At 45.8% G+C, this 19,548-nt stretch overlaps 1 protein-coding gene across 1 annotated transcript in view; it reads right to left on the bottom strand.

Moving 5' to 3' along the window:
• The window catches only part of LOC125507219 (RING-H2 finger protein ATL72-like), a 20,718-nt gene extending 1,312 nt beyond the window's left edge, over positions 1-19,406 (bottom strand). The window contains exon 1 of the mRNA XM_048671870.1: positions 18,862-19,406. Coding sequence (XP_048527827.1) covers positions 18,862-19,406 — 545 coding nt within the window. The remainder of the gene's footprint in view (positions 1-18,861) is intronic.
• Between the last annotated feature and the right edge of the window lie 142 nt (positions 19,407-19,548).

Raw genomic sequence — 19,548 nt, 5'->3', positions numbered from 1 at the left:
ACACCTATCCGGATAGCTCTGAGTAGAGATACCGGATACGTATAATGGAGCAACAATTTAGAATAGCTCCAAGTAGAACCGTTATTTGAAATGGCTCCAAATATAGCGTAGAGATTTGCAAAGTACATACGGATCTGAATGTGACAGACCCGTAGACTACAACCTCTCTCACAAGTAACATGATCAAACCCAGAACTCATTGAGTGTTAATCACATAGTGATGTGAACTAGATTATTGAACTCTAGTAAACTCTTTGGATGTTGGTCACATGGCGATGTGACCTGTGAATGTTAATCACATGGCGATGTGAACTAGATTATTGACTCTAGTGCAAGTGGGACACTGTTGGAAATATGCCCTAGAGACAATGATAAATTGGTTATTTCCTTGTTCATGATAATCGTTTATTATCCATGCTATAATTGTATTGATAGGAAACTCACATACATGTGAGGATACATAGACAACACCATGTCCCTAGTAAGCCTCTAGTTGACTAGCTCGTTGATCAATTGATGGTTACGGTTTCCTGACCATGGACATTGGATGTCGTTGATAACGGGATCACATCATTAGGAGAATCATGTGATGGACAAGACCCAATCCTAAGCCTAGCACAAAGATCGTGTAGTTCGTATGCTAAAGCTTTTCTAATGTCAAGTATCATTTCCTTACACCATCAGATTGTGCAACTCCTGGATACCGTAGGAATGCTTTGGGTGTGCCAAACGTCACAACGTAACTGGGTGGCTATAAAGTTACACTACGGGTATCTCCAAAAGTGTCTGTTGGGTTGGCACGAATCGAGACTGGGATTTGTCACTCCATGTGACGGAGAGGTATCTCTGGGCCCACTCGGTAGGACATCATCATATGCGCAATGTGACCAAGGAATTGATCACGGGATGATGTGTTACGGAACGAGTAAAGAGACTTGCCGGTAACGAGATTGAACAAGGTATCGGATACCGACGATCGAATCTCGGGCAAGTACAATACCGCTAGACAAAGGGAATTGAATACGGGATTGATTGAATCCTCGATATCGTGGTTCATCCGATGAGATCATCGTGGAACATGTGGGAGCCAACATGGGTATCCAGATCCCGCTGTTGGTTATTGGCCAGAGAGGTGTCTCGGTCATGTCTGCATGGTTCCCGAACCCGTAGGGTCTACACACTTAAGGTTCGATGACGCTAGGGTTATAGGGAATAGATATACGTGGTTACCGAATGTTGTTCGGAGTCTCGGGTGAGATCCCGGACATCACGAGGAGTTCCGAAATGGTCCGGAGGTAAAGATTTATATATGGGAAGTCCTGTTTGGTCACCGAAAAAGTTTTGGGTGCTATCGGTAACGTACCGGGACCATCGGGAGGGTCCCGGGGGTCCACCAGGTGGGGCTACCTGCCCCAGAGGGCTGCATGGGCGAAGTGTGAGAGGGGACCAGCCCCAGGTGGGCTGGTGCGCCCCCCACCAGGGCCCAAGGCGAAGAGAGAAGGGAAAAGGGGGAAACCCTAGGCTCAGATGGGCCTAAGGCCCACCTAGTGGTGCGCCCCCCTCTCTCCCCCCTTGGCCGCCCCCTAGATGGGATCTAGGCTGGCCGCCACCCCTAGGGGTGGAAACCTAGGTGGGGGCGCAGCCCCTCCCTTTCCCCTATATATAGTGGGGTTTTGGGCTGCCATACACACAAGAACATCTCCTTCTTGGCGCAGCCCTACCCCTCTCCCTCCGCGTCTCTTGCGGTGCTTGGCGAAGCCCTGCTGGAGTACCATGCTCCTCCACCACCACCATGCCGTCATGCTGCTGCTGGACGGAGTCTTCCCCAACCTCTCCCTCTCTCCTTGCTGGATCAAGGCATGGGAGACGTCACCGGGCTGCATGTGTGTTGAACGCAGAGGTGTCGTCCGTTCGGCACTAGAATCATCGGTGATTTGGATCACGGCGAGTACGACTCCATCAACCCCGTTCACTTGAACGCTTCCACTTAGCGATCTACAAGGGTATGTAGATGCACTCTCCTTCCCTTCGTTGCTAGATTACTCCATAGATTGATCTTGGTGATGCGTAGAAAATTTTGAATTTCTGCTACGATCCCCAACAGTGGCATCATGAGCTAGCTCTATGCGTAGTTTCTATGCACGAGTAGAACACAAAGTAGTTGTGGGTGTCGATTTTGTCAATTTACTTGCCGTTACTAGTCTTATCTTGATTCGGCGGCATTGTGGGATGAAGCGGCCCGGACCAACCTTACACGTATGCTTACGTGAGACCGGTTCCACCGACTGACATGCACTACTTGCATAAGGTGGCTGGCGGGTGTCTGTCTCTCCCACTTTAGTCGGATCGGATTCGATGAACAGGGTGAAGGAAATATGCCCTAGAGGCAATAATAAAGTTATTATTTATTTCCTTATATCATGATAAATGTTTATTATTCATGCTAGAATTGTATTAACCGGAAACATAATACATGTGTGAATACATAGACAAACTTAGTGTCACTAGTATGCCTCTACTTGACTAGCTCGTTAATCAAAGATGGTTATGTTTCCTAACCATGAACAAAGTGTTGTTATTTGATTAACGAGGTCACATCATTACTTGAATGATCTGATTGACATGACCCATTCCATTAGCTTAGCACCCGATCGTTTAGTATGTTGCTATTGCTTTCTTCATGACTTATACATGTTCCTATGACTATGAGATTATGCAACTCCCGTTTGCCGGAGAAACACTTTGTGTGCTACCAAACGTCACAACGTTACTGGGTGATTATAAAGTAGCTCTACAGGTGTCTCCAATGGTAGATGTTGGGTTGGCGTATTTCGAGAATAGGATTTGTCACTCCGATTGTCGGAGAGGTATCTCTGGGCCCTCTCGGTAATGCACATCACATAAGCCTTGCAAGCATTGCAACTAATGAGTTAGTTGCGGGATGATTTATTACGGAACGAGTAAAGAGACTTGCCGGTAATGAGATTGAACTAGGTATTGGATACCGACGATCGAATCTCGGGCAAGTAACATACCGATGACAAAAGGAACAATGTATGTTGTTATGCGGTCTGACCGATAAAGATCTTCGTTGAATATGTAGGAGCCAATATGGGCATCCAGGTCCCGCTATTGGTTATTGACCGGAGATGTGTCTCAGTCATGTCTACATTATTCTCGAACCGTAGGGTCCGCACGCTTAACGTTACGATGACAGTTATTATGAGTTTATGCATTTTGATGTACCGAAGTTAGTTCGGAGTCCCGGATGTGATCACGGACATGACGAGGAGTCTTGAAATGGTCGAGACATAAAGATTGATATATTGGAAGCCTATATTTGGACATCGGAAGTGTTCTGGGTGAAATCAGGATTTTACCGGAGTACCGGGAGGTTACCGGAACCCCCGGGAGCCATATGGGCCTTAATGGGCTTTAGTGGAAAGGAGAAAGGGGCAGCCCAAGATGGCCGCGCGCCTCCCCCCTCCCCTAGTCCTATTAGGACTAGGAGAGGTGGCCGGCCCCCCTCTCTCTCTTTCCTCCTCGGGGAATCCTAGTCCAACTAGGATTGGGGGGAGTCCTACTCCCGGTAGGAGTAGGACTCCTCCTGCGCCCTCCTCCTAGCCGGCGGCCCCCTCCCCCTTGGCTCCTTTATATACGGAGGCAGGGGGCACCTCTAGACACACAAGTTGATCCACGTGATCGATCCTTAGCCGTGTGCGGTGCCCCCTGCCATCATATTCCACCTCGGTCATATCGTTGTAGTGCTTAGGCGAAGCCCTTCGTCGGTAGAACATCAAAATCATCACCACGCCGTCGTGCTGACGGAACTCCTCCCCGACGCTTTGCTGGATCGGAGCCCGGGGATCGTCATCGAGCTGTACATGTGCTAAGAACTCGGAGGTGCCGGAGTAACGGTGCTTGGATCGGTCGGATCGTGAAGACGTACGACTACTTCCTCTACGTTGTGTCAACGCTTCCGTAGTCGGTCTGCGTGGGTACGTAGACAACACTCTCCCCTCTCGTTGCTGTGCATCACCATGATCTTGCGTGTGCGTAGGAAATTTTTTGAAATTACTACGAAACCCAACAGTGGTATCAGAGCCTAGGTTTTATATGTTGATGTTATATGCACGAGTAGAACACAAGTGAGTTGTGGGCAATATAAGTCATACTGCCTACCAGCATGTCATACTTTGGTTCGGCGGCATTGTTGGACGAGACGACCCGGACCAACATTACGCGTACGCTTACGCGAGACCGGTTTCCCCGACGTGCTTTGCACATAGGTGGCTTGCGGGCGACTGTCTCTCCAACTTTAGTTGAACCAAGTATGGCTACGCCCGATCCTTGCGAAGGTTAAAACGGAGTCTATTTGACAAACTATCGTTGTGGTTTTGATGCGTAAGTGAGATTGGTTCTTGCTTAAGCCCGTAGCAGCCACGTAAAACTTGCAACAACAAAGTAGAGGACGTCTAACTTGTTTTTGCAGGGCATGTTGTGATGTGATATGGTCAAGGCATGATGATGAATTTTATTGTATGAGATGATCATGTTTTGTAACCGAGTTATCGGCAACCGGCAGGAGCCATATGGTTGTCGCTTTATTGTATGCAATGCAATCGCGATGTAATGCTTTACTTTATCACTAAACGGTAGCGATAGTCGTGGAAGCACAAGCTTGGCGAGACGACAACGATGCTACGATGGAGATCAAGGAGTCACGCCGATGACGATGGTGATCACGATGGTGCTTCGGAGATGGAGATCACAAGCACAAGATGATGATGGCCATATCATATCACTTATATTGATTGCATGTGATGTTTATCTTTTTATGCATCTTATCTTGCTTTGATTGACGGTAGCATTATAAGATGATCTCTCACTAAATTATCAAGAAGTGTTCTCCCTGAGTATGCACCGTTGCCAAAGTTCGTCGTGCCCAGACACCACGTGATGATCGGGTGTGATAAGCTCTACGTCCATCTACAAAGGGTGCAAGCCAGTTTTGCACACGCAGAATACTCAGGTTAAACTTGACGAGCCTAGCATATGCAGATATGGCCTCGGAACACGGAGACCGAAAGGTCGAGCGTGAATCATATAGTAGATATGATCAACATAAACGATGTTCACCATTGAAAACTACTCCATCTCACGTGATGATCGGTTATGGTTTAGTTGATTTGGATCACGTAATCACTTAGAGGATTAGAGGGATGTCTATCTAAGTGGGAGTTCTTAAGTAATTTGATTAATTGAACTTAAAATTATCATGAACTTAGTACCTGATAGTTTCTTGCTTGTTTATGTTGATTGTAGATAAATGGCTCGTGCTGTTGTTCCATTGAATTTTAATGCGTTCCTTGAGAAAGCAAAGTTGAAAGATGATGGTAGCAATTACACGGACTGGGTCCGTAACTTGAGGATTATCCTCATTGCTGCTCAGAAGAATTACATCCTGGAAGCACCGCTGGGTGCCAGGCCTGCTGCTGGAGCAACACCATATGTTATGAACGTCTGGCAGAGCAAAGCTGATGACTACTCGATAGTTCAGTGTGCCATGCTTTACGGCTTAGAATCGGGACTTCAACGACGTTTTGAACGTCATGGAGCATATGAGATGTTCCAGGAGTTGAAGTTAATATTTCAAGCAAATTCCCGGATTGAGAGATATGAAGTCTCCAATAAGTTCTATAGCTGCAAGATGGAGGAGAACAGTTCTGTCAGTGAGCATATACTCAAAATGTCTGGGTATAATAATCACTTGATTCAGATGGGAGTTAATCTTCCAGATGATTGCGTCATTGACAGAATTCTCCAATCACTGCCACCAAGCTACAAGAGCTTCGTGATGAACTATAATATGCAAGGGATGAATAAGACTATTCCCGAGCTCTTCGCAATGCTGAAAGCTGCGGAGGTAGAAATCAAGAAGGAGCATCAAGTGTTGATGGTCAACAAGACCACTAGTTTCAAGAAAAAGGGCAAAGGGAAGAAGAAAGGGAACTTCAAAAAGAACGGCAAGCAAGTTGCTACTCAAGAGAAGAAACCCAAACCTGGACCTAAGCCTGAAACTGAGTGCTTCTATTGCAAGCAGACTGGTCACTGGAAGCGGAACTGCCCCAAGTATTTGGCGGATAAGAAGGATGGCAAGGTGAACAAAGGTATATGTGATATACATGTTATTGATGTGTACCTTACTAGAGCTCGCAGTAGAACCTGGGTATTTGATACTGGTTCTGTTGCTAATATTTGCAACTCAAAACAGGGACTACGGATTAAGCGAACACTGCGAAGGACGAGGTGACGATGCGCGTGGGAAACGGTTCCAAAGTCGATGTGATCGCGGTCGGCACGCTACCTCTACATCTACCTTCGGGATTAATATTAGACCTAAATAATTGTTATTTGGTGCCAGCGTTGAGCATGAACATTATATCTGGATCTTGTTTGATGCGAGACGGTTATTCATTTAAGTCAGAGAATAATGGTTGTTCCATTTATATGAGTAATATCTTTTATGGTCATGCACCTTTGAGGAGTGGTCTATTTTTGATGAATCTCGATAGTAGTAACACACATATTCATAATGTTGAAACCAAAAGATGCAGAGTTGATAATGACAGTGCAACTTATTTGTGGCACTGCCGTTTAGGTCATATCGTTATAAAGCGCATGAAGAAAGTCCATACTGATGGACTTTTGGAACCACTTGATTATGAATCACTTGGTACTTGCGAACCGTGCCTCATGGGCAAGATGACTAAAACACCGTTCTCCGGTACTATGGAGAGAGCAAAAGATTTGTTGGAGATCATACATATAGATGTATGTGGTCCGATGAATATTGAGGCTCGTGGCGGATATCGTTATTTTCTCACCTTCACAGATGACTTAAGCAGATATGGGTATATCTACTTAATGAAACATAAGTCTGAAACATTTGAAAAGTTCAAAGAATTTCAGAGTGAAGTTGAAAATCATCGTAACAAGAAAATAAAGTTTGTACGATCTGATCGTGGAGGAGAATATTTGAGTTACGAGTTTGGTGTACATTTGAAAAATTGTGGAATAGTTTCGCAACTCACGCCACCCGGAACACCACAGCGCAATGGTGTTTCCGAACGTCGTAATCGTACTTTACTAGATATGGTGCGATCTATGATGTCTCTTACTGATTTACCGCTGTCGTTTTGGGGTTATGCTTTAGAGACGGCCGCATTCACGTTAAATAGGGCACCATCAAAATCCGTTGAGACGACGCCTTATGAACTGTGGTTTGGCAAGAAACTAAAGTTGTCGTTTCTTAAAGTTTGGGGCTGCGATGCTTATGTGAAAAAGCTTCAACCTAATAAGCTCGAACCCAAATCGGAGAAATGTGTCTTCATAGGATACCCAAAGGAGACTGTTGGGTACACCTTCTATCACAGATCCGAAGGCAAGACATTCGTTGCTAAGAATGGATCCTTTCTAGAGAAGGAGTTTCTCTCGAAAGAAGTGAGTGGGAGGAAAGTAGAACTTGATGAGGTAACTGTACCTGCTCCCTTATTGGAAAGTAGTACATCACAGAAAACTGTTTCTGCGATACCTATACCAATTAGTGAGGAAGCTAATGATGATGATCATGAAAACTTCAAAACAAGATACTACTGAACCTCGTAGATCAACCAGAGCGAGATCCGCACCAGAGTGGTACGGTAATCCTGTTCTGGAAATCATGATGCTAGATCATGATGAACCTACGAACTATGAAGAAGCGATGGTGAGCCCAGATTCCGCAAAGTGGCTTGAAGCCTTGAAATCTGAGATGGGATCCATGTATGAGAACAAAGTATGGACTTTGGTTGACTTGCCCGATGATCGGCAAGCAATTGAGAATAAATGGATCTTCAAGAAGAAGACTGACGCTGACGGTAATATTACTGTCTACAAAGCTCGACTTGTCGCAAAAGGTTTTCGGCAAGTTCAAGGGGTTGACTACGATGAGACCTTCTCACCTGTAGCGATGCTTAAGTCTGTCCGAATCATGTTAGCAATTTCCGCATTTTATGATTATGAAATTTGGCAGATGGATGTCAAAACTGCATTCCTGAATGGATTTCTGGAAGAAGAGTTGTATATGATGCAACCAGAAGGTTTTGTCGATCCAAAGGGAACTAACAAAGTGTGCAAACTCCAGCGATCCATTTATGGACTGGTGCAAGCCTCTCGGAGTTGGAATAAACGCTTTGATAGTGTGATCAAAGCATTTGGTTTTATACAAACTTTCGGTGAAGCCTGTATTTACAAGAAAGTGAGTGGGAGCTCTGTAGCATTTCTGATATTATATGTGGATGACATATTACTGATTGGAAATGATATAGAATTTCTGGATAGCATAAAGGGATACTTGAATAAGAGTTTTTCAATGAAAGACCTCGGTGAAGCTGCTTACATATTAGGCATAAAGATCTATAGAGATAGATCAAGACGCTTAATTGGACTTTCACAAAGCACATACCTTGACAAGATTTTGAAGAAGTTCAAAATGGATCAAGCAAAGAAAGGGTTCTTGCCTGTGTTACAAGGTGTGAAGTTGAGTCAGACTCAATGCCCGACCACTCCAGAAGATAGAGAGAAAATGAAAGATGTTCCCTATGCTTCAGCCATAGGCCCTATCATGTATGCAATGCTGTGTACCAGACCTGATGTGTGCTTTGCTATAAGTTTAGCAGGGAGGTACCAAAGTAATCCAGGAGTGGATCACTGGACAGCGGTCAAGAACATCCTGAAATACCTGAAAAGGACTAAGGATATGTTTCTCGTATATGGAGGTGACAAAGAGCTCACCGTAAAAGGTTACGTTGATGCAAGCTTTGACACTGATCCGGACGATTCTAAATCGCAAACCGGATACGTGTTTACATTAAACGGTGGAGCTGTTAGTTGGTGCAGTTCTAAACAAAGCGTCGTAGCGGGATCTACATGTGAAGCGGAGTACATAGCTGCTTCGGAAGCAGCGAACGAAGGAGTCTGGATGAAAGAGTTCATATCCGATCTGGGTGTCATACATAGTGCATCGGGTCCAATGAAAATCTTTTGTGACAATACTGGTGCAATTGCCTTGGCAAAGGAATCCAGATTTCACAAGAGGACCAAGCACATCAAGAGACGCTTCAATTCCATCCGGGATCTAGTCCAGGTGGGAGACATAGAGATTTGCAAGATACATACGGATCTGAATGTTGCAAACCCGTTGACTAAGCCTCTTCCACGAGCAAAACATGATCAGCACCAAGGCTCCATGGGTGTTAGAATCATTACATTATAATCTAGATTATTGACTCTAGTGCAAGTGGGAGACTGAAGGAAATATTCCCTAGAGGCAATAATAAAGTTATTATTTATTTCCTTATATCATGATAAATGTTTATTATTCATGCTAGAATTGTATTAACCGGAAACATAATACATGTGTGAATACATAGACAAACTTAGTGTCACTAGTATGCCTCTACTTGACTAGCTCGTTAATCAAAGATGGTTATGTTTCCTAACCATGAACAAAGTGTTGTTATTTGATTAACGAGGTCACATCATTAGTTGAATGATCTGATTGACATGACCCATTCCATTAGCTTAGCACCCGATCATTTAGTATGTTGCTATTGCTTTCTTCATGACTTATACATGTTCCTATGACTATGAGATTATGCAACTCCCGTTTGCCGGAGGAACACTTTGTGTGCTACCAAACGTCACAACGTTACTGGGTGATTATAAAGCAGCTCTACAGGTGTCTCCAATGGTAGATGTTGGGTTGGCGTATTTCGAGAATAGGATTTGTCACTCCGATTGTCGGAGAGGTATCTCTGGGCCCTCTCGGTAATGCACATCACATAAGCCTTGCAAGCATTGCAACTAATGAGTTAGTTGCGGGATGATGTATTACGGAACGAGTAAAGAGACTTGCCGATAACGAGATTGAACTAGGTATTGGATACCGACGATCGAATCTCGGGCAAGTAACATACCGATGACAAAGAGAACAACATATGTTGTTATGCGGTCTGACCGATAAAGATCTTCGTTGAATATGTAGGAGCCAATATGGGCATCCAGGTCCCGCTATTGGTTATTGACCGGAGATGTGTCTCAGTCATGTCTACATTATTCTCGAACTGTAGGGTCCGCACGCTTAACGTTACGATGACAGTTATTATGAGTTTATGCATTTTGATGTACCGAAGTTAGTTCGGAGTCCCGGATGTGATCACGGACATGACGAGGAGTCTCGAAATGGTTGAGACATAAAGATTGATATATTGGAAGCCTATATTTGGACATCAGAAGTGTTCCGGGTGAAATCGGGATTTTACCGGAGTACCGGGAGGTTACCGGAACCCCCCGGGAGCCATATGGGCCTTAATGGGCTTTAGTGGAAAGGAGAAAGGGGCAGCCCAAGATGGCCGTGCGCCTCCCCCCTCCCCTGGTCCTATTAGGACTAGGAGAGGTGGCCGGCCCCCCTCTCTCTCTTTCCCCCTCGGGGAATCCTAGTCCAACTAGGATTGGGGGGGAGTCCTACTCCCGGTAGGAGTAGGACTCCTCCTGCGCCCTCCTCCTGGCCGGCGGCTCCCTCCCCCTTGGATCCTTTATATACGGAGGCAGGGGGCACCTCTAGACACACAAGTTGATCCACGTGATCGATCCTTAGCCGTGTGCGGTGCCCCCTGCCACCATATTCCACCTCGGTCATATCGTTGTAGTGCTTAGGCGAAGCCCTGCGTCGGTAGAACATCAAGATCGTCACCCCATCGTGCTGACGGAACTCCTCCCCGACGCTTTGCTGGATCGGAGCCCGAGGATCGTCATCGAGCTATACGTGTGCTAAGAACTCGGAGGTGCCGGAGTAACGGTGCTTGGATCGGTCGGATCGTGAAGACGTACGACTACTTCCTCTACGTTGTGTCAACGCTTCCGCAGTCGGTCTCCGTGGGTACGTAGACAACACTCTCCCCTCTCGTTGCTGTGCATCACCATGATCTTGCGTGTGCGTAGGAAATTTTTTGAAATTACTACGAAACCCAACACAGGGTCCTTATGAAGGGTAAAAAGAAATTGGCAATTCACGTTGTGGTTTTGGCGTAGGTAAGAAACGTTCTTGCTAGCAACTTATAGCAGCCACGTAAAAAAAACTTGCAACAACAATTAGAGGACGTCTAACTTGTTTTTGCAGCAAGTGTTTTGTGATGTGATGTGGCCAAAGGATGTGATGAATGATATATGTGATGTATTAGATGATCATGTTCTTGTAATAGGAATCACGACTTGCATGTCGATGAGTATGACAACCGGCAGGAGCCATAGGAGTTGTCTTAATTTATTTATGACCTGCGTGTCAACATAAACGTCATGTAATTACTTTACTTTATTGCTAACCGTTAGCTGTAGTAGTAGAAGTAATAGTTGGCGAGACAACTTCATGAAGACACGATGATGGAGATCATGATGATGGAGATCATGGTGTCATGCCGGTGACGATGATGATCATGGAGCCCCGAAGATGGAGATCAAAAGGAGCAAAGTGATGATGGCCATATCATGTCACTATTTGATTGCATGTGATGTTTATCATGTTTTTACATCTTATTTGCTTAGAACGATGGTAGCTTAAATAAGATGATCCCTCATTAAAATTTCAAGAAAAGTGTTCTCCCTAACTGTGCACCGTTACAAAGGTTCGTCGTTTCGAAGCACCACGTGATGATCGGGTGTGATAGATTCTTACGTTCGAATACAACGGGTGTTGACGAGCCTAGCATGTACAAACATGGCCTCGGAACACATGTGAAACACTTAGGTTAACTTGACGAGCCTAGCATGTACAGACATGGCCTCGGAACACGGAGGACCGAAAGGTCGAACATGAGTCGTATAGAAGATGCAATCAACATGAGATGTTCACCGATGATGACTAGTCCGTCTCACATGATGATCGGACACGGCCTAGTCGATTCGGATCATGTATCACTTAGATGACTAGAGGGATGTCTATCTGAGTGGGAGTTCATGAAATAATCAGATGAACTCAATTATCATGAACATAGTCAAAAAGTACTTTGCAAATTATGTCGTAGCTCACGCTTTGGTTCTACTATTTTAGATATGTTCCTAGAGAAAATTTAGTTGAAAGTTGATAGTAGCAATTATGCGGACTGGATCCGTAAACAGAGGATTGTCCTCATTGCTGCGCAGAAGGATTATGTCCTTAATGCACCGCTCAGTGAGCTGACCGCGAATGTCGGTTGTGGATGTTGCGAACATCTGACATACACGTTTTGATGACTACATGATAGTTCAGTGCGTAATGCTAAATGGTTTAGAATTGAGGCACCAAAGATGTTTTTGAAACATCGCAGAACATATGAGATGTTCCAAGGACTGAAATTGGGATTTTAGGCTAGTGCCCACGTCAAGAGGTATGAGACCTTTGACAAGTTTCTTAAGCCCGCAAACTAAGGAGAAAAGCTCAACCGTTGAGCATGTGCTCAGATTGTATGAGTACAACAATCGCTTGAATCGAGTGGGAGTTAATCTTCCAGATGAGATAGTGATGGTTCTCCAAAGTCACTGTCACCAAGCTACTGGAGCTTCGTGATGAACTATAACATAACAGGGATAGATATGATCCTTGAGCTATTCGCGACACCGCGAAAGTAGAAATCAAAAGGGAGCATCAATTGTTGATGGTTAGTAAAACCACTAGTTTCAAGAAGGGCAAGGGCAAGAAAGGGATACTTCATGAAACAACAAATCAGTTGCTGCTCTAGTGAAGAAACCCAAAGTTGAACCCAAGCCCGAGACTAAGTGCCTCTGTAATAAGGGGAATGGTCACTGAAGTAGAACCACCCTAGATACTTGGTAGATGAGAAGGCTGACAAGGTTGACAGAAGTATGTATTGGACATATATTAAATGTGTACTTTACTAGTAATCCTAGTAGCAGCAGGGTATTAGATACCGGTTCGGTTGCTAAGTGTTAGTAACTCGAAATAAAAGGCTACAGAATAAACGGAGACTAGCCAAAGGTGAGACGACGATATGTGTTGGAAGAGTTTCCAAGGTTGATGTGATCAAACATCGCACGCTCCGTCTACCATCGGGGTTGGTGTTAAACCTAAATAATTGTTATTTGGTGTTTGCGTTGAGCATGGACATGATTAGATTATGTTCATCGCAATGCGGTTATTCATTTAAGGAGAATAATGGTTACTCTGTTCATTTGAATAATACCTTCAATGGTCTTACACCTAAAATGAATGGTTTATTGAATCCCGATCGTAGTGATACACATGTTCATGCCAAAAGATATAAGATAGTAATGATAGTACCACATACTTGTGGCACTGCAATTTTAGTCACAATGGTATAAAACGCATGAAGAAGCTCCATGTTGATGGATCTTTGGACTCGCTTGATTTTGAATCACTTGAGACATGCAAATCATACCACATGAGCAAGATGACTGAAAGGCCTCGTTTTTAGTAAGATGGAACAAGAAAGCAACTTGTTGGAAGTAATACATCTTGATGCGTGCAGTCCAATGAGTGTTGAGGCATGTAGTGGATATCGTTATATTCTTACTTCACAGATGATTTGAGCAGATGCTGAGTATATTTACTTGTTGAATCACGAGTCTGAATTATTGAAAGGTTCAAGTAATTTCAGGGTGAAGTTGAAGATCGTCGTGACAAGAGGATAAAATATCTATGATATGATCATAGAGATGAATATCTAAATTACGAGGTTGGTACAGAATTAAGGCATTGTGGAAATTGTTTCACAACTAATACAGCCTAGAACACCATAGTGTGATGGTGTGTCCGAACATCATAACTGCACCCTATTGGATATGATGCATACCATGATGTCTCTTATCGAATTACCACGATAGTTTATGGGTTAGGCATTAGAGACAACCACATTCACTTTAAATAGGGCACCACGTAATTCCGATGAGATGACATCGTATGAACTATGGTTTAGAGAAACCTAAGCTGTCATTTCTTAAAAGTTTGGGGCTGCGATGCTTATGTGAAAAAGTTTCAGGCTGATAAGCTTGAACCCAAAGTGGATAAATGCATCTTCGTAGGACACCCAAAACAGTTGGGTATACCTCCTGTCTCAGATCCGAAAGCAATAGGGATTGTTTCTCGAATCGGGTCCTTTCTCGAGGAAAAGTTTCTCTCGAAAGAATTGAGTGGGAGGAAGATAGAACTTGATAAGGTTGTTGAACCTTTACTTCAACCAGAGAGTAGCGCAGCACAGGAAAAACGTTTCTGTGGCACCTGCCTCAGTTGAAGAGAAAGCTAATGATGATGATCATGGAGCTTCGGATCAAGTTACTATCGAACCTCATGGGTTGACAAGGGTGTGTACAACTTCTAAGTGGTAACCCTGTCTTAAAGGTCACGTTGTTGGACAACGATGAACCTATGAGCTATGGAGAAGCGATGGTGGTCCCGGATTCCGAAAATTGGCTCGAGGCCATAAAATCCGAGAGAGGATCCATGTATGAAAACAAAGTGTAGACTTTGGAAGAACTACTTGATGGTCGTAAGGCTGTTAGGTACATGTGGATTTTAAGAAGAAGACGGACGTGGACGGTAATGTCATCGTCTATGAAGCTCGACTTGTGGCGAAGAGTTTTTCACAAGTTCAAGAAGTTGACTACAATGAGATTACCAGTTTTCGTAAGGAAAGGTTGTATGTGATACAATCAGAATGGTTTTGTCGATCCTAAGGATGCTAAAAGGTATGCTAGCTCCTGCGATCCTTCCATGGACTAGAGCAAGCATCTTGGAGTCGGAATATATACTTTGATGGAGTAATCAAAGTTTATGGGTTTATACAAAGTTTGTTAGAAACTTGTATTTACAATAAAGTGAGTGGGAGCACTACAACATTTCTGATAAGTATATGTGGATGACATATTGTTGATCCGAAATGATGTAGAATTTCTGGAAAGCATATAGGGTTATTTGAAAGGTGTTTTTCAATGGAAAACCTGGATTAAGCTACTTGAACATTGAGCATCAAGATCTATAAGGATAGATAAAAAATGCTTAATGGTACTTTGAAATGAGCACATACCTTGACATGATCTTGAAGGTGTTCAAGATGGATCAGCCAAAGAAGGAGTTCTTGCCTGAGTTGTAAGGTATGAAGTTAAGACTTAAAGCTCGACCACGGCAGAAGAAAGAGGAAGGACGAAGGTCGTCCCCTATGCTTTTGTCATAGGCTCTATACGGTATGCCATGCTGAGTGCCGCACCTGATGTGTGCCTTGCCACATGTCTGGCAAGAGGGTACAAAGGTGATCTAGGAGTAGATCACCAGATAGCGGTCAAAATTATCCTTAGAGGAATAAGGATATGTTTCTCGGTTATGGAGGTGATAAAGAGTTCGACGTAAAGAGTTACGTCGATGCAAGCTTAACACCTATCCGGATAGCTCTGAGTAGAGATACCGGATACGTATAATGGAGCAACAATTTAGAATAGCTCCAAGTAGAACCGTTATTTGAAATGGCTCCAAATATAGCGTAGAGATTTGCAAAGTACATACGGATCTGAATGTGACAGACCCGTAGACTACAACCTCTCTCACAAGTAACATGATCAAACCCAGAACTCATTGAGTGTTAATCACATAGTGATGTGAACTAGATTATTGAACTCTAGTAAACTCTTTGGATGTTGGTCACATGACGATGTGACCTGTGAATGTTAATCACATGGCGATGTGAACTAGATTATTGACTCTAGTGCAAGTGGGAGACTATTGGAAATATGCCCTAGAGGCAATAATAAATTGGTTATTTCCTTGTTCATGATAATCGTTTATTATCCATGCTATAATTGTATTGATAGGAAACTCACATACATGTGTCGATACATAGACAACACCATGTCCCTAGTAAGCCTCTAGTTGACTAGCTCGTTGATCAATTGATGGTTACGGTTTCCTGACCATGGACATTGGATGTCGTTGATAACGGGATCACATCATTAGGAGAATCATGTGATGGACAAGACCCAATCCTAAGCCTAGCACAAAGATCGTGTAGTTCGTATGCTAAAGCTTTTCTAATGTCAAGTATCATTTCCTTACACCATGAGATTGTGCAACTCCCGGATACCGTAGGTTTGCTTTGGGTGTGCCAAACGTCACAACGTAACTAGGTGGCTATAAAGGTACACTACGGGTATCTCCGAAAGTGTCTGTTGGGTTGGCACGAATCGAGACTGGGATTTGTCACTCCGTGTGACGGAGAGGTATCTCTGGGCCCACTCGGTAGGACATCATCATATGCGCAATGTGACCAAGGATTTGATCACGGGATGATGTGTTACGGAACGAGTAAAGAGACTTGCCGGTAACGAGATTGAACAAGGTATCGGATACCGACGATCGAATCTCGGGCAAGTAAAATACCGCTAGACAAAGGAAATTGAATATAGGATTGATTGAATCCTCGACGTCGTGGTTCATCCGATGAGATCATCGTGGAACATGTGGGAGCCAACATGGGTATCCAGATCCCGCTGTTGGTTATTGGCCGGAGAGGTGTCTCGGTCATGTCTGCATGGTTCCCGAACCCGTAGGGTCTACACACTTAAGGTTCGATGACGCTAGGGTTATAGGGAATAGATATACGTGGTTACCGAATGTTGTTCGGAGTCCCGGATGAGATCCCGGACATCACGAGGAGTTCCAGAATGATCCGGAGGTAAAGATTTATATATGGGAAGTGCTGCTTTGGTCACCGGAAAAGTTTCGGGTGCTTTCGGTAACGTACCGGGACCACCGGGTCCACCGGGTGGGGCTACCTGCCCCAGAGGGCTGCGTGGGTCAAGTGTGAGAGGGGACCAGCCCCAGGTGGGCTGGTGCGCCCCCCCCCCCCACGAGGGCCCAAGGCGAAGAGATAAGGGAAAAGGGGGAAACCCTAGGCTCAGATGGGCCTAAGGCCCACCTAGTGGTGCGCCCCCCCTCTCTCCCCCCTTGGCCGCCCCCCTAGATGGGATCTAGGGCTGGCCGCCACCCCTAGGGGTGGAAACCTAGGTGGGGGCGCAGCCCCTCCCTTTCCCCTATATATAGTGCCATACACACGAGAACATCTGCTTCTTGACGCAGCCCTACCCCTCTCCCTCCTCGTCTCTTGCGGTGCTTGGCGAAGCCCTGCTGGAGTACCACGCTCCTCCACCACCATCACGCCGTTGTGCTGCTGCTGGACGGTGTCTTCCCCAACCTCTCCCTCTCTCTTTACTGGATCAAGCCATGGGAGACGTCACCGGGCTGCATGTGTGTTGAACGCGGAGGTGCCGTCCGTTCGGCACTAGAATCATCGGTGATTTGGATCACGGCGAGTACGACTCCATCAACCCCGTTCACTTGAACGCTTCCGCTTAGCGATCTACAAGGGTATGTAAATACACTCTCCTTCCCTTCGTTGCTAGATTACTCCATAGATTGATCTTGGTGATGCGTAGAAAATTTTGAATTTCTACTACGATCCCCAACACGACCTCCCGTGTTGTGCGCGCGGGTTCAGCTGAGCTTTGCCTAGCTGTGGCACGATCGCCTGCTACCCATGGATCTACGGTTGGAAGCGTAGGTAGTCGGCCTTGCCTCACCTATCTTTTCGGACGCGCCTTGCCCTGTGGGGGACGACGACGGCGTGACTGCGTGCAACCAGTCTACATAGCGCTTTGGCTTCCGATGATGGGCATAGGCACCCACGAATGGCTTCTCAGGGAGAATCCTTGCACCAGCGGCAGTCATCTCGAACGCATGGTAGTTTGGGCGCGTGGATCTAGTACCCATATGTGTTGATCGATGTGACAACGGGTGAGGGCTGTTGCATCACAATGGCGGCGAGGGTTGCAAGATCATGCGGATCTGGTATGATGCATCGAGCGTTGGCTTGGTCTTGTAGGTCTACTAGGCATGGTGGTGACGCGCACGACAAACATTGATGGGATGACGATGCGGAAGTGATCGGAAGTGATGATATCATCTTCCCTTCATGCATTTCTTCTTTGTCATGCTTGTTTTGTGTGAGGAGGGGCCATAGAGAGCTAGGTGAATGACGACTATGGAGGTAGACATCATGGTCGTGTCCTCTTGGAGTGGAAACCATGATGTAGCATTCTGACATGATCAGATAGTGTCCACGTTCGTAAGTCACTACCTTGTGGAAGGTGTTGGTTCAAGATTTTGTTTCGGGGGTGATAGCCGTTGGTCTAACTTCTTGTTTGACCAACTAAAATCATCGTGCAACCTATGATTCCTTCTTGAAGGTGTTCTGGCGAGTGGATTTTTACCATCGTTTAAACAGGATACTCTCAGATATTTTTTTATTTTTTTCTTCAACTTGCCCGCTGATCAGTAATAATTGCAAAGTTGTACAAATTTCCTTGACCTTTTTTTGGTGGAAATCAAAACATATATGAAAAGTACTTGACGAGAATATTGATTCGATTTAAAATTGGGCATCAATGGAGTTGGGCACAAGAGAAGACTGCCGACGGTATTGTTGAACTAAAACAGTTAGACGTCGTCCATTCATCGTTGTCACGGGTCACCCTACTAGTCGACGGCGACGGAGCGAAGTAATTCAGCAAAACTGTTTACTTATAGTATGTCTGCGCAGCGCTTTGCGCCGTTGAATATTTACATGAACAATTGAGCATTTCGATCATACTGTATATACATTCCGGTCAAAAGCAGCGCCGGAAACATCCACGATAGCTTGCGCATGCAGAGCTGTGCTGTGTCGGCAGAAATGGCAATGCTTCGTCGCGCGAAAAACTCACACGATCACCACGTTGATGATCGTGTCCGTCTCCGCAGGGCGCTGGCTTTCGACGACACCGCCGCTGGCGCCCTTCTCGATGACCGGCCGCCGGCAGGTGGGACAGGAGCCGTGGGACACCAGCCAGGCGTCGATGCAGCGGACGTGGAAGGCGTGCCCGCAGAGCGGCAGCACGCGCACCTTCTCGCCGTCCACGAACTCGCTCAGGCATATGACGCACACGCCGTCGATGTCCTCCCCGGAGCCGTACACCTCCACGGGGAGGCTCCTGAGGACGCGCCTCTTGATGCCGCTGCCGCTGCAGGCCACCCGCGCCGACGCTCGGCCCTCGCCGGCAGCGGCCGCGGCCCCGCGGCACACGCGCCGGAGCGCGCACCGCACCAGCGAGTTGAGCGCGATGACGAGGAGCAGCCCGAAGAAGAGCGCGGCCATGATGATCACCACGTTGGTCTCCAAAGCCGAGTCCGCCCCCGCGGGCGCCGGCGCGCCTCCTCGAACTCCGTGGGCGACGCTCGACGCCGGCGCCTCCGAATCAGGACGACCCATGGTTGATGAAGTTATGTAATCTGAGGAGAGATGTCCACCAAGCTCGATCGAGCAGAGTTCGCCCGGCCTCTGTTTCAAGCTATTCGAACTGGATTGATGCTCTGTCTGTCGCGCTCTGCTTTGTACGTGGTTGCCGCTGTGC

This window comes from Triticum urartu, chromosome 5 (assembly GCF_003073215.2).
Source record: "Triticum urartu cultivar G1812 chromosome 5, Tu2.1, whole genome shotgun sequence".
Lineage (NCBI taxonomy): Eukaryota > Viridiplantae > Streptophyta > Magnoliopsida > Poales > Poaceae > Triticum > Triticum urartu.
The sequence above is the reverse complement of the archived record's forward strand: the minus strand, read 5'-3'. Positions and strand labels throughout refer to the sequence as shown.